This window comes from Physeter macrocephalus, chromosome 10 (assembly GCF_002837175.3).
Source record: "Physeter macrocephalus isolate SW-GA chromosome 10, ASM283717v5, whole genome shotgun sequence".
In the NCBI taxonomy this organism is placed as follows: Eukaryota; Metazoa; Chordata; class Mammalia; order Artiodactyla; family Physeteridae; genus Physeter; species Physeter macrocephalus.
This window is the reverse complement of record NC_041223.1, coordinates 16,253,372-16,269,627: the sequence shown is the minus strand read 5'-3', so window position 1 is coordinate 16,269,627 and position 16,256 is coordinate 16,253,372. Positions and strand designations below refer to the sequence as shown.

Genomic DNA, 16,256 nt, shown 5'->3' with positions numbered 1-16,256 from the left:
AGGCTCAGCGGCCATGGCTCACGGGCCCAGCCGCTCCGCGGCATGTGGGATCTTCCCGGACCAGGGCACGAACCCGTGTCCCCTGCCTCGGCAGGTGGACTCTCAACCACTGCGCCACCAGGGAAGCCCTGGATGGGTATTCTTTTTGTCCTAGAGGTGCTGTGAAAAAACTGCTGAGACAGTCGTGAATTTTATAAGCCAAGAAAATTTATGAAACTTTATATTGGTGTAAATAATCATTTACTTGGTCTTGTACTAGGATTGTTACCCCATCTCCAAAATCCGTAACATTTTTTTGTCCATAACATGATGATTTCTTTGTCACTGGTGCTGTCTAAAGTCAGTACTAATGTCTAGACTTAACCAATATTTATGACATTCAAAGTCTTACACTAGATGACCAAATAAGTGCCTGTCTCACAATTTACATATTTAGTATCCAATAGGAACATTAAAGATTCAAGGAAGGTGTTGTATAACATTTAAAAGAGGAGGTTATCTTTTCTTCTAAGTATTTATGAAGTTATTATTCATTCACAGATACTAATCTATTCTGTACGAGCAGCTGCAAGGGACAGAAAGAAGACACTGTTCCTGACTATTAGAAACTTAAACTGCAAGCCCAGGGAAACACAAATATAAGGCACTTTATATCAACAGTTCTCACCTTATTTTCTCCCATAGAACACAGTGCTGAAGGAATGTTTGCAGACAAAGCAAAACAAATTTCAGATACGCAGAAAGGAGAAACAATTCTATAACAGGTCGGCCAAGGGGAGCTATGGAATTTCAAATTTTGACATTTCTAAGGGAAAATACTAACAACTACCAGGAGGTAAAAGAAAGCAGTAGAGAGATTAAAAAGAATGTAGACTTCTTTTTGGTGCTCAAAATAAATTTGACAACTTTGACAAAATGGATCACTATTTGAAAAACACAAACTACCACAACTCAACTATTATGAAAAAGATCATTTAAACGGCGCTTCAACTTCTAGAGAAATTGAATTCATAATTTTAAAACTTCCAAAAAAGATATCCAAGCCCAGATGGTTTCATTGGAAAATTTTATCAAACATTTAAACAAGAACTACCAATTCTACACAATCTCTTCCAGAAGACAGAATGAACATTTTTCAATTCATTTTATGAAGCTACTATTACTGTGATACCAAAATCAAAGAGAATTGAAAAAAACAAAACAAAAAAATTATAGACCAATATCCCTCATAAATATAGATGCAAAAATCCTTAACAAAATATTACCAAACAGAATTCAGTAAGATATAAAGAGAATTATATACCATGACCAAGTGAGGTTTATTCCAAGGATGCAAGGCTAGTTCAAAATTCAAACAATAAATAAATCAATATAATCCACATATTAACAGGCAAAGAAGGAAAACTACACAATCATGCAACAGATGCCAAAAAGCATGTGACAGAATTCAACATCCATTCGGGATAAAGAGGAATTTCTTCAACTTGGTAAGAAGCACACACAAAAATTCTACAGCTAACATTATATTTAATGATGAAACACTGAATGCTTTCCCCACTAAGATCAGGATGTCCACTTTCATCACACTTATTCAACATAGTGCTAGAAGTTGTAGCCAGTGTAACAGAGCAAGAAAAGGACATATACACATACAAATCCGAAAGGAAGAAATAAAAGTGTTCTATTTCAGTTGGCATGATGTTTACCCAGAGAATTCCAAAGACTCTACAAAAATTCTCCTAGAATTAATAAATGACTGCAGCAAGGTGGCAGGATACTAAATATACATAACAAGTCAATTTTATCATTAGGGAAATGCAAATCAAAACCTCAGTGAGATACTATTTCACACCATTTGGATGGCTATTACAAAACTAAAACAAACTAACTAACTAACCAGAAAAACCACACACAGAAAATAACAAGTGTTGGCAGGGACTTCCCTGGTGGGTTAAGAGTCTGCCTGCCAATGCAGGAGACACGGATTCGATCCCTGGTCTGGGAAGATCCCACATGCCATGGGGCAACTGAGCCTGCGCTCTAGAGCCCACGAGCCACAACTACTGAGCCCGCGTGCCACAACTACTGAAGCCCATGCGCCTAGAGCCCATGCTCTGGAACAAAAGAAGCCACTGCAATGAGAAGCCCGCACACCACAACAAAGAGTAACCTCTGCTCACTGCAACTAGAGAGAGCCCGCACACAGCAACGAAGATCCAACGCAGCCATAAATAAATAAATAAACAAACAAATAAATTTATTTATTTATTTTTAAATCAAGAAAATAACAAGTGTTGGCAAAGATGTGGAGAAATTGGACCATTGTGCACTGTTAGTAGAAATGTGAAATGATGCAGCCACTGTGGAAAAGTTTGGTGATTCCTCAAAAAATTAAAAACAATTATACACGAATACCTCTGTATATGAATATATATATATATCTCCAAAAGACTTGAAAGCAGGGTCTTGAAGAGACATTTATATACCCATGACATAGAAGCATTATTTACAATAGCCAAAAGGTGGAAGCAACCAAAGTGTCCTTTGATGGATGACTGGATAAACAAAATATGGTATATACATGGAATGGAATATTAGCCTTAAAAAGGAATGAAATTCTGACACATGCTATCAAATGGATGAACCCTGAAGACATTATGCTAAGTAGAAAAAGCCAGTCACAAAAGAACAAATACTGTATGATTCCACTCATATGAGGTACTTAGAGGAATCAAACTCATAGAGACAGAAAGTAGAATAGTGGTTGCCAGGGGCTGTGGGCAGGGGAGGGAACAGGGAATGCGATATTATGATTTATAATGAGAAATACATACTTAGTTTTAGTCCTATTCCTGGCATGTAACTCCTAAAACCCTTATGATTTCCTAACTGATAAGAGCAATGGAAGCATCTTTTGTTATAATATTCAGTTTCTGTTCCCAGCACCTGAAATAGATCCAGAGCAGTAAAGGTGAAAGAGGTATTTTTTGTTATTCATAACAAGCCCCTTCAACTCAACCTGAGTTTACGTTAATGAGGTGATTTTTGGAAAGCCCCTAGTTAATCACAGGATGGGAACTGTTGTCAGGGGAACCAAACTTGTGATTAGAGGGTTGGAACTTACAGTGCTACCACACAACCTCTGGGGAGAAAGAGAGGTTGGAGGTTCAATGAATCACCAATGGCCAATGATTTAATCCATCATACCCACGTAATGAAGCCTCCATAAAACCCCAAAACGACAGGATTTGGTGAACATGCGGAGATGCTCGGAGGGTGGCGTGTCTGGAGGAAGCATGGAAGCTCTGTGTCCCTCCCCACGTACCTTGCCCTGGGCTTCTCTTCCATCTAGCTGTTGCTAAATTGCATCCTTTGTAATAAACTGGTAATCTAGTAAGAAAACTGTTTTCCTGAGTTCTGTGAGCTGCTCTAGCAAATTATCAAACCCAAGGGGGGAGTTTTGGTAACCTCTGATTTATACCAGTTGGTCAGAAGCACAGGTGACAAGCTGGACTTGCAATTGGCATGTGATGTGGAGGCACCCTGTGCGACTGAACTCTTAACCTGTGGATCTGATGCCAGTTGAGTTAGACTGTAGGACACACAACTGGTGTCAAAGAATTGCTTGATGTGGAAAAAAAATCCTACACATTTGGAGTACAGAAGTGTTTTGTAAGTAGCAAGCAGGAAGAAAAATAGAGTTTTCCTTATCAGGGAGTTATTGTTTAACGGGCACAGAGTTTCAGTTTTGCAAAATTAAAAACGTTCTGTGGATGTATGGTGGTGACAGTTCCACAACAATGTGAATGTACTCAACTGCACTTTAAGAACTGCATACTTAAAAATGGCTAAAATGGTAAATTTTACATTATACATATTTAAACCACAATTAAAAAAAAATTTTTAAGTCACTTGTATTTCTATATACTAGCAATAAATATGTGGATACTGAAATAAAAAATACAATACCACTGATACAATCACTTAGAAAAGTGAAATACTTAGGTTTAAAATCTAACAAAATATATGCAAGACCTGTATGCTGAAAACTACACATTGCTGATGAAAGACATCAAAGATCTAAAGGAGATAACATGCTCATGGATTGGAAGACTCAATGTAACAAAGATCTCAATTTCCCCCAAACTGATACATAGGTTTAACACAATTCCTATCAAAATATCAGCAAGATTCTTTGTAGATGTAGAAAAGCTGATTCCAAAATGTACATGAAAAAAAAGGAACTAGAGGGCTTCCCTAGTGGCTCAGTGGTTGAGAGTTCGCCTGCCGATGCAGGGGACACGGGTTCGTGCCCCAGTCTGGGAAGATCCCACGTGCCGCGGAGCGGCTGGGCCCGTGAGCCATGGCCGCTGAGCCTGCGCGTCCAGAGCCTGTGCTCCGCAACAGGAGAGACCACAACAGTGAGAGGCTCGCGTACCGGGGGAAAAAAAAAAAAAAAAAGGAACTAGAATAGCTAAAATAACTTTGAAAAGGAAGAATAAAATGGGATGAATTAGTCTACCCAATTTCAAGCTTACTATATATACAACACAGTACATAACTATAGTAACCAGGACTGTGTGGAGTATTAGTTGCGAGACAGGTACATGTATCAATGAAACGTAACAGAGAGCCCATAAAGAGACCCACACAAATATGCTCAAATAATTTTTCAGCAAGGTGTAAAAAATTTATTTTATTGAAGTATATTTACAATGTATTAATTTCTGCTGTATAGTACAGTGAATCGGTTACATATATATATATACACATTCTTTTTCATATTTTTTCCATATAGTTTATCACAGGATATTGAATGTAGTTCCCTGTGCTATAACAAATCCTTTTTAACAAATGGTGCTGGAGCAATTGAACATGTATAGGCAAAAAATGAACCTTGACCTAAGTCTCACACGTTACACAAAAATCAACTCAAAATAGATCATGGACTTAGATGTAAAACATAAAATTATAAAACTTTTAAGAAAAAAAATTAAAAAATTTTGGGATCTAGGGCTAGGCAAAGAATTACAAACTTGACACCAAAAGCATAATTTATAAAAGGAAATGTTGGACTTTACCAAAATTAAAATCTTTTGCCTTGTGAAAGATCCTGCTAAAACAATGAAAAGACAAGCTACACACTTAAAGAAACTATCTGCAAAATACATAACTGTCAGGGCTTCCCTGGTGGCACAGTGGTTGAGGGTCCGCCTGCCGATGAGGGGGACGCGGGTTCGTGCCCCGGTCCGGGAGGATCCCACATGCCGTGGAGCGGATAGGCCCGTGAGCCATGGCCACTGGGCCTGCGCATCTGGAGCCTGAGCTCCGCAACGGGAGAGGCCACGGCAGTGAGAGGCCCGCGTACCGCAAAAAAAACATACCAAAAAACAAAAAACATAACTGACAAAGGACTAGTCTCTAGACTACATAAAGAGCTCTCAAAACTCAAGACTAAAAAAAAATTCATTTGCATAATGGGCAATAGACTTAAGAGAGACATTTCACTGAAGACACTTGTTTCTGTGCTCTCATTTCCTTTTCTTTAGTCATTTGTACAGCTACTATTTAGAGGAATAGACCAACTCAACATAGAAAGATTGTTAGGATACATTGATAATCGAAAAGAACAGGCTACTTTATGATTCCGGTTACGGTAAAAAAAAAAAAAAATCACGCAACAGAAAAGGATTAAAAGCGTATACCATGAGATTAACAGAACTCTGGGTGGGTGAGAATGTGAGTCTGAGTTTTCTTTTTTCACTTGCTCTATTTTCTGATTTTCTAAGTGAAAAGGTAACAAAAAGTTTTAAATAGGAAAAAAAAATCTATTCATTCTTTATGACTTAATGGCTTTATCTATTCCATGAAGCTTTCTGACTAATACCATCTCCTTCTAAGAATTCTGCTATTTTTAGTCACTAGCTACCACCAGTTTAGCATCTAATTGTTCTATAATTGTTTGAAATATATTATTCTGATCTCCCCAAATGTAAGTTTCTCAACACTGGGCATATATTACCAACAAAGGCACACTGGCTGATTTGGGAAGAAAATCTATTCTATACACTTGTTCTTTGGCTGTCAAGTCCTGAGGATTTTAGCACATAAGTCATGTCTACACTCAGCAAAGACACAGATAAGATCTCCTCTTAATGTAGCTGATTTTATGTTTATTTATTATACTTTGTCCTCTTGCCCTATTCTTGAAACAGAGAATCAAAGGGTGATGGAAACACTATATGTTTTAAACTGAAGGCTAAGATACTTCCATTGGTAAATAACAACTTTTTTTCAAAGTGAGCCTCCTTCTGGGGAATTTATTTTTATCCTACTTTTAACCTAATAATTCTACTTTTGCATTTAGATAAATTAAAGAGCATTTTGAATGTAGTCATCAACCTCTAAGATATTTCATTAAATTTTTTAAAATGCAATGGTGAAACTGTTTAAGTCAATAGCATATATAACAAAAATCTCAGTTACCTGGAATGTTTGGGAAATAATAGCTAATATTTATAGCACACACTAGGCAGAAAAAAAAAGTTATCTTGGGGCTTCCTTGGCGGTGCAGTGGTTAAGAATCCGCCTGCCAATGCGGGGGACATGGGTTCGAGCCCTGGTCCGGGAAGATCCCACATGCCGCGGAGCAACTAAGCCTATGCGCCACAACTACTGAGCCTGTGCTCTAGAGCCTGTGAGACACAACTACTGAAGCCCGCATGCCTAGAGCCCATGCTCCACAATGAGAGAAGCCACTGCAATGAGGAAGCCTGCGCACCACAACAAAGAATAGCCCCCGCTCGACGCAACTAGAGACAGCCGGCGCACAGCAACGAAGACCCAACGCAGCCAAAAATAAATAAATAAAATAAATAAATTTTTTTTTTAATAAATTTTTTTTAAGTTATTTTATTTATCCTACAAAAACTCTATAAGACAGGCGTTAAACTAATTTTATATATGAAGGGATAAAATTTAGAAAGACCAAGTAGCTTATGGTAATACATCCAGAAACAGCAGGGATGGTGCTTAAATACAAGTCTACCTGATTCCAAAGCCCATACTCTTAATCACCATGTTATATTTTTGAAAAGCTTTATATCTTCCTGTTTTAACCAGCAAATCATATTAATTCAATTTAATTTATCTTGGACAACTGATTTGCTGATTATAGTACCTCAGGTTCTACACATCATTTCTCAGGGTATGAAAGTATAGATATAAAATGAAAAAGGTATAGGACATTAAGCGCTACAAACCACAGATGGTTAAAAGGCTTACAACCCAAACCCTAGATGATAGGCGAGGGCAACCTTGGTATTGATAATACTGCATAAGGCCAGAGGCATTAGCCACCTTCCGCATACCCTTCCTTGTTTCAGGAACTACAATAGCACTGCTGTTGCTGAAAGTACAGAAATAGGGGACCATAGAACGATGGTGAGAGGGACTCAAGGGAACTGACTACCCGGATGTACAAGGGCAAATGACCTCCAGAAATGGGGAGGACGGGGAATAAAGGTGATGACACAAAATCAAGAGCTAAATGCACATCTGTATCCATATCAACAAAGAAGGTTATATTTAAAGGTGAGGCTTGGCTGGTTACTGGATGAGGTTCTCAAGCAGAATTACAAAGTTAGATTGCAAATTTAGGAAAAAGATCTTGAAGTATGGGCTGATGTGATGTTTTGAAAAGGACTGAATGGGCAGCACTGGGGGCTTTACATTTGCTATAACCCAGATTTCACTTTGCCCAGGTGGTGTGGAGGGGTCCTTTTGGTACAACAAGCCAACAAGTGAGCCTGTACTTTACCATTTCATAGACTAGGTATGTGCCTAGGGCAAGGGACTGGGGAGGTGGAAGTAGAGAGGACAGAAACTAGGTTCTCAGCGTCCCATATGCTTCTTACTGCAAGAGAGCATAGGCCCTCAAATAATAATTGGTACTGAAATCTTGGTTTATAAATCTCATTCCTCACTAATAGGAACCAGGGTTTCCTGGAGAAATGGGGTAAACACACGAAGAGCCTGGAACATCCTATTCTTCCAGAAAATGAGGAAATGCTCAGAGAATGGTGAGTACATGTCAAAAAGACTTAAGATCCAGCTTCAAGGGTCTCCCGCTCCTCAAATCTTGGACAATTTAAGCATCAAAAAGATAGTAATAGATTTTAATTCACTGAATAAAATAAGAGTCCACCAGTCCATGCTGATAAAATTAAATAAAGGGGAAGAGATAGAGCTTTTTCTTACAGTTCAATGTCAAGTAATTAATGTAGAAGAGATAATAGCATTAGAAAATGATTTTTCAATTATCAGAGGAATAACTGCTTCAGGCAAGAATCACTGGCTGCTAAAGCAAGTAACTGAAACTTTAATGAGAAATACGATATTTATATAACCTCAAAGTATCTCCCCACAAACTACTATAAAGGGAAAATGAGTAACTGTATAGTGGAGAGACTTGGCAGACACCACCCTAACCAAGTGATCCAATTTACCACAAGCAATAGAACAAATAAACATCCTGTGCCCTCTTATATGATACACTGAGAAGAACAAAACCTCACTTCAGTGGTATTCCTGCCAAAAATGCACAACCTTAAATCTAATCATGAGGAAACATCAGGCAAATCCAAACTGAGGAACATTCTACAAAATAACTCTTAAAAAAGTCAGGCCAAAAAAGATAAAGGCAGAGGAAATGTTCACATTAAAAGAGACTAAAGAGGGCTTCCCTGGTGGCACAGTGGTTAAGAATCCGCCTGCCAATGCAGGGGACATGGGTTCGAGCCCTGGTCCAGGAAGATCCCACGTGCTGCCGAGCAACTAAGCCTGTGCACCACAACTACTGAGCCTGCGCTCTAGAGCCCGCGAGCCACAACTATTGAGCCCGCGTGCCGCAACTACTGAGCCTGCGCCTAGCGCTTGTGCTCCGCAACAAGAGAAGCCACCGCAATGAGAAGCCCGCACACTGCAACGAAGAGTAGCCCCTGCTCACTCCAACTAGAGAAAACCCGCATGTAACAACGAAGACCCAACGCAGCCAAAAATTAAAGAAAGAAAGAAAGAAAGAAAGAAAGAAAGAGAAGATCCTAAAGAAACATGACAACCAAATGCAATGTATGCTTCTATATTGGGTCCTGGCACGGGGTCGGGGTTGGGGGGAGCTATAAATGACATTATTGGGATAACTGGCAAAATTTTATAAAAGTCTGTATATTAGATAACAGTACTGTATCAATGCAAAATTTATGATTTTTGATCACTACATTGTTTTTACGTGAAACAACGTCCTAGTATTTAGGAAATTGACTCTAAAATATCTAAGGGTGAAAGGGCATGACTTCTACAACTTACTCTCAATGCTTCAGGAAATAAAAAGTATATACAGAGAGTAAATGATAAAGCAAAAGGGACATAATATTAATAACCGGTAAAACTGGGTAAAGAATATATGGAAGTTCTTTTTTTTTTCTTTATTTTTTTATACAGCAGGTTCTTATTAGTCATCCATTTTATACACATCAGTGTATACATGTCAATCTCAATCTCCCAATTCATCACACTGGAAGTTCTTTATACCATTCTTGTAACTTGTTTGCAAGTCTGAAATTATATCAAGATAGAAAGTTACGGGCCAAAAAAAAAAAAAAAGAAAGTTACAAAAAACAACCAAAAATATTTGTTGAATAGTGAGTAGGAAAAATCCTAGCCTAGGTGGAGTGTGACTATGGTTTTATTATAGTAGCAGATTTAATTACTAAAAATTATTAAAATTTGTACAGTCTTCATTTTTAAAGTTAATAAATAACTTTTTCATTTATGAAAATCAGTAACATTTACCTTTTCCTCTCTTCCTTTATTCTGTTCTTTCTTTTCCCGATAACGAACAGCTTTCCCTCTGTCATTGTGAACACTGTGTGCGGACGGACGGTGAACTCTGACAGTTGTACTTGGACGGTTACTCTGTGGTTTAGGGTCACTGTACTGAGACGACTGGCGTTTTCTAGGTCCTGGTGAGGGTCTAATCAAACACAAGATCATGAAAATCATAATCAACTCCTGGAGTTGGTCCATATATAGATGAACACACATAGTGTGTAAGTTAGTTTATGAACTAAAGAAGCAAAGGCATAACTGAACACAAGATAGAATTGAATAAACTTGAGGTCACTGAAATCTAAGGTCTAGCATTTAAACTGGACATAGCTGTCTGTGGTGCAGTATGGTTATATGGTAGAAATAATAGAAGTCAAGTGATCATCACCTCTCTTTTAAAAAGAAATAGCTATTGTATATCAAGGATAGATGAAAAATTAGTCTGATTCTTGGAAACTGAAAAGAGAACAATAATCAGAGAAGGGAGTTTTATCAAAAGAGCAAGAACAAAGCACAGGTGTAGAATTCACATTTATGTACTGATACATGTGCAATTTGGTACCATTTTATTTAGAATGTAACACAGTTCTGTTTTAATTAATAAAATCTAATCATTTCGCCATTTTAAAAAAACTGACATAAGCACTGGCTATGGCCAGTTACCAGAACTCATGTATGGTGCTTTACCTTTATGTAGATCACTTCATCTTTATTTCTGTGGCAGGATTTAGACCTGTCACATATTTATTAGGCTCCTACTACACTTCTAGACTTGGTTGGGGCCAGTAAAATAAGCAATAAAAAAGGCAGGGGAGTCTTCTTCTCAAACACCTCAAGTATAGTTAAGAAAGAAGAAGATACATAAGACTAGGCAAGTATACTAGAAAGTGTGAAAGAGATCTAGTACTGTGGCAATGGGAATGGCCTCTTGAAGACAAAGTAAATTGGACCTGGAAACACAGAAGTTGACCTAAACAAGATGGTACAATTGCAGACAAGAAAATCAGTGAAGAAAAGCAAAGAAAGCAAGATGAGCTTAATCTATGTAAAGGTTATAAAGATACTAACTGTAAAGACAATGTTAAACATTAAAACATGATACTGAACAGATAAGGTGGTTCAGTAAGTAGATCTAAATACTGCCAGTTCAAGAGGCTTGGTTTTTAGCTGACGGCCACTGAAAAGGTTTTAGAAAGATCAGTCTAATAATAATAAGATACACTGATGAAGGAAACACAAAAAGCAGGGAGATGTTATCAAGGCATGAGATGAGGGCCTAGCTCAAGGAGTAACGATAAAAATATAAGAGATACTATGAAAAAAGATACTCCTAGATGTGAGAGGTTGAGAATGAGAATTTGGGAGGATGATAAAGCCAAACCAATATATATGTGAAAGGAATGATGAGGGTTCAATTTTGGATTTAGAAACTTGGATAGCCAAGTAGGGATACTGCTTTAAAATATATATTTATTTTTCCTCTTAAGAAAAATAATATAAAATACACTGAATTATAATAAAGTATAAAGAATTTGAAAAAGTCACCTTAACCCCACTATCCAGAGTTAACCACTTAACATATTAGTTTATTTCTTATGGTTGCCTTTCATTTAAACAAAATTGGAACCATTATATACACATATGGCTCATATTTTTCTCTACTCATTATATCATGAGATATTGCCGGTATTCTTTCCTCTATCATCACCTCATAAATGACTTTTAATGGTTCACTGGCAGTCAGTCACATAAAATGTGCCACACTTTATCCACTTCGTTTTTTGGTTTTTTTTTGGCCGCGCCTTGTGGCTTGCACAATCTTAGTTCTCTGACCAGGGATGGAACCCATGCTCCCTGCAGTGGAAGCACAGAGCCCTAACCACTGGACAGCCAGGGAATTCCCTTTATCCACTTCTTACTGCTATTCATTTATCCGAAAAATAACTTGCTGAACTATTACTACTGACAGGCACTACTGTGCATTTAAGGTAAAAAATTTTTTTAAATAACTTTAATAAAAGCCTTTACTCTCACAGGCTCACATTCAAGTGTGTGTGTGTGGGCAGAGGGGGTTTCAATGAAGAAATAAACAGTACATCAGGTGATGCTAAATGCTATCTAAGAAAATAAAGAATGGTAGGGTCTACGGAATGATATAGGTAGGGTGATCAGAGGTGGCCTTTCTGAGGTGACATGTAAGTAGAGACCTGAAAGAAATGAGAGAACAAGCCATCAAACATCTGAGTTGAAGGAAAGGCAAGTGCAGACAACTGAAGCATTTGTGTTTGACTTGTTCAAGAAGGCTGAGGGAGAGAACTGTAAGAACTTAGGTCACAGAGGTAGCAAGGAACCAGATCTCACAGGGTGGCACTGAGGGACATACTGAAAACTTTTGGTTTTATTCAGTGAGATGAGAAGATGTTTGAAGGACATCCGGTGACTTTTAAAAGACATTTTAAAAGAATCGTACCAAAAAGTTTTATTCTATTTTTAATCTTCCCTCTAAAAGGCTTCAATGAACCTCCTGTACAAACATATTTGTGCACAGCACTAGAAGAATGCTGGATCAGTTAAATCTGTTCTTCAAATGGGATTAAAATTTAGGCAATGTCAAGGTTAGAATCACCACCAGAGTTGAAAGAATAAGCTCTCTTAAGCATGAGTACAAGTTAAGACCAACAGAAAAATAAAGAGTTTTCAGGGATGTTCAGTTGAGGAAGCAAGTAAAGTAAATTACAGGAAGAAATAGAAAGATGCAGCAAACAAAGTCAAAGAGGAGAACTTTGTAGTTAATAGTAATCCAGGGCATTTAAAATCAGAGACAGAAAAAAATATTGAAGAAAAGCCAGAAGCAATAAGGAGGGACACTAGGGTTCATCATCATAGACTTTTCAAGATGAAAGACTCATTTAACTCAACTTTCCATTACCCCTAAGAGAGAAGCCTCCTGCCTCCACATATTAGATTGTGGCAACCAAACAGTTCATTAAATTTGAAATCAACTGAATAATCACTGGGCACATCTATTCGCTGGAAAGTTCTTACCAGTAATTGATAAAGGAGTTACAGGGCTGTTATAGACTAAATGTTTGTACCCCTCCAAAATTCATTATGTTGAATTCCTAAACCCCAATGTGATCATTTGAAGTAAGGAAGTAATTAAAGGTAAATAAGATCAAAAGGGTGGGGTCGATCTCGGAATTAGTATCCTTATTAAGAGACACCAGAAAGCTTGCTGTTCCCTCTGCCATGTGAGGACACAGAGAAGAGGAAGTCATCTGCTCAGGAAGAGTCCTCACCGGGAACCAAATTGGCTGGCACCTTAGTCTTGGACTTTCTGGGCTTCAGAACTGTGAGAAATAAGTTCCTGTTGCTTAAGCCACCCAGTCTGTTGTATTTTGTCATGGCAGCCAGAGTAGACTAATACAAGGGCCAAATGATGATTCTCCAGAAGGAGGAAAAAAAAAAGAAAGTAGGAGTAAGACATATTCATAGGTAAAATAAAATAAAAACACAACCTGACTCATCTATTATTAGTTCTACTTTTGAAATTAAGAAAAAGTAATCATAAATGTGGAAAAATATTCACTTTATTTATAACAACAAAAAAGGGGAGGACTTCCCTGGTGGTGCAGTGGTTAAGAATCCGCCTGCCAATGCAGGGGACACAGGTTTGATCCCTGGTCTGGGAAGATCCCACATGCCGCGGAGCAACTAGGCCTGTACGCCACAACTACTGAGCCTGCGCTCTAGAGCCTGAGAGCCACAACTACAAAGCCCGCGTGCCCTAGGGCCCGTGCTCCACAACAACAGAAGCCACCGCAATGAGAAGCCCACACGCCGCAACAAGGAGTAGCCCCAGCTCGCTGGAACTAGAGAAAGCCTGTGTGCAGCAATGAAGACCCAACGTGGCCAAAAATAAATAAAATTTTAAAAAAAAAAAGAGGAAACAATGAATAAGAGCATGATTAACTATGTAGGTTATATCCCTCAAAAGAGTAGCAAACAACCCTTTAAAAGTAGCAGAGAATAAGGCCTAAGATGGCTTATAAATTATCAACGTTTACAATATGAAGAGCAAATTACTTAACCTATCTAAGCTTAAGTGTCCTTATCAGAAATCGGGGCTAAAAGTTTAGTCCCTACCTTCTAAGACTGTTTTGAGAATTAAATAATATATGTAACATATGTAAAGCAATTAACACGGTATTTGGTAAGTGTATGATAATTGTTGTCTACTTTTAGGATTTTTTTTAAAAAACAGGGTACAAGGTTCTATATTATGGATATAGCACAACTACAACTATGAAAATAAACAATGCATAAAAGACGAGAAGTGGCACTAGGATGACTCTATGATTTCCCCCCTACTTTTATGCATTTTCCTATTTTTCTTTAATGAGCCTATTGCTGTACTTTTTAAAAAAAAATTTTAGTGAATTCTAAAATCAAACATAAAATATACATAAAAGTACTTAGAGTAAGGGTAAAATTTAGTAAATATTCAGAAGGTATCAGAGTCAATAACAGAACATTAGTACTTTTATCTGGAGCTGAAGAAAATCAAAGTGGCTAAGAAACAATCATTACCCATCAGTTAATTTTAAACTGGAGGGGGAACACTTTGGTATGGTACTTCTTGAAGTGTGATCCATTGACCACCTGTATCAGAATCACCTGAAGACTTCTGGGCTCCACCTGCTATTACACCAGATGATCCGGGAGTGAAGCCCCGGAATCCACATTCTGAATGAGTATCCCAGGAGATCTTTATGTATGCTAGAGTTTGGGAATGACTGGTATGGCAGAGTGCCAGCTTTGTAATTAAACATATCTGGGTTCGAATCCTAGCTCTACCAGTTATCACCTTTGTGATAATGGGAAAAAGTTACTTAACTTCCCTCTACCTCAGCTATCTTACCTGAAACACAGAGAAAATATGACTTATTTGGAAGGCTTATTGTAAGAAATTTATAACGTGTATCCTATATTAGTGCTCAGAACTCCGTGAGCACTCAATATCTAGCACCTATCATAAAATACAATTGAGAATTAACAGTTATAATGATAGAATCTTAAACACCTGAAAAACACCTGAGCAATGTTTTAATGCAAGGTTCTCAAACTGGTTAAGGGACAAAGAACCTGAAAGTCAGTGTTCTTTGTACAATGCTATTTTACACTAATGTATTTAAACCCACAACATAAACTAGGAAATCTATTATGTGAGTAAAATAGATAAATGACACCCACTTGCACACTCATCAGTTAAAAAATATGCAGTGGAACTAAGCATAATTGGCTCTTTTGCATTTCAGTAAATATCAACTTTCACTAATTGTTCATTTGCTGGCACCAGGTAATAGGAAACTGGAGATAAAAATACCAGAGAAAAACCTATAATTGAGAACATTTTATCTTTTCTTTTTTTCTGTGAACTAAAAAGCACATTTTTAAATTTTAGCAGCAGTATAGCTTGATAAATAGCAGTATTCTGTGATAGCTTTTGAGAACCACTGTTTTAGTCTAATTCCCTCACTTTACATAACAAAAAGCTGAGCTCTAGGAAGGTTACATTATTTTCCCAGAGCTACAAATAATGATACAGACCTAGAGCCCAGATATTTCAATCTCCGTCCCCATGTTCCTTCCATAAGATAACAGTGCCTCCACTACTTTAAGCTCATTCACAAAAGCATATTTTTGGTCTATGCCTACCTAAATTTAATTTACTGAAATGAGGCAGAGTTACATGATATACAATTCAAGAGTTACAAAAGGTATTCAGTAAAAAACCCTCTCCCATTCCTGTCTCTCAGTCCCCAGTTCTCTTCCTAGGTAGAACCAATGTTATCAGTTTTTCTGTTCCGGTGTGTTTCTTAAAGGGTCTCCACTTACCTTCGTTCAACAGGTACAGGCAGGGACCAGACTTCTCCCTCGGACGCTGGAAGCTCATGCTGTGCAGCTTTTAATGGAGTGCTGTCTAGTTTAAAGCTTTCTAGTGTTTTCATGATATCCTTAACGTGTTTAGCTTCCACATTTATTTCCTGCCAAACCTGATTTCAAAGGAGAATATCGCTCTTTAAATTTCTATAACTAATAAATCACTGCCAAGATTAAGTTGGGCCATTTATTAAAGATGTCAGAAGCCTCCATTTTGACATCAGATATCCAGGAAACCATACCAAAATATTCTGTTAAAATTTTAATAATGGTTCACGAATTCTTTATTTCTAATTGCAAAATTAATTCTGATAAAATGAATTAAGTATCCTGGCTAATTAAGCCATCATGACTGACTTATGGTTCTTATTCAAAGTGCATAACAAATTTAAAAGTTAGCTGTAACTTCAAAGTTTGGTAAAAAC

At 37.6% G+C, this 16,256-nt stretch overlaps 1 protein-coding gene across 1 annotated transcript in view; it reads right to left on the bottom strand.

The window, feature by feature from the left end:
- Positions 1-16,256, bottom strand: part of KATNA1 (katanin catalytic subunit A1) — a 35,592-nt gene that overhangs the window by 12,439 nt on the left and 6,897 nt on the right. The window contains exons 3-4 of the mRNA XM_007107915.4: positions 15,787-15,944; positions 9,853-10,033 (exon numbers count right to left, since the gene is read on the bottom strand). Coding sequence (XP_007107977.2) covers positions 9,853-10,033; positions 15,787-15,944 — 339 coding nt within the window. The remainder of the gene's footprint in view (positions 1-9,852; positions 10,034-15,786; positions 15,945-16,256) is intronic.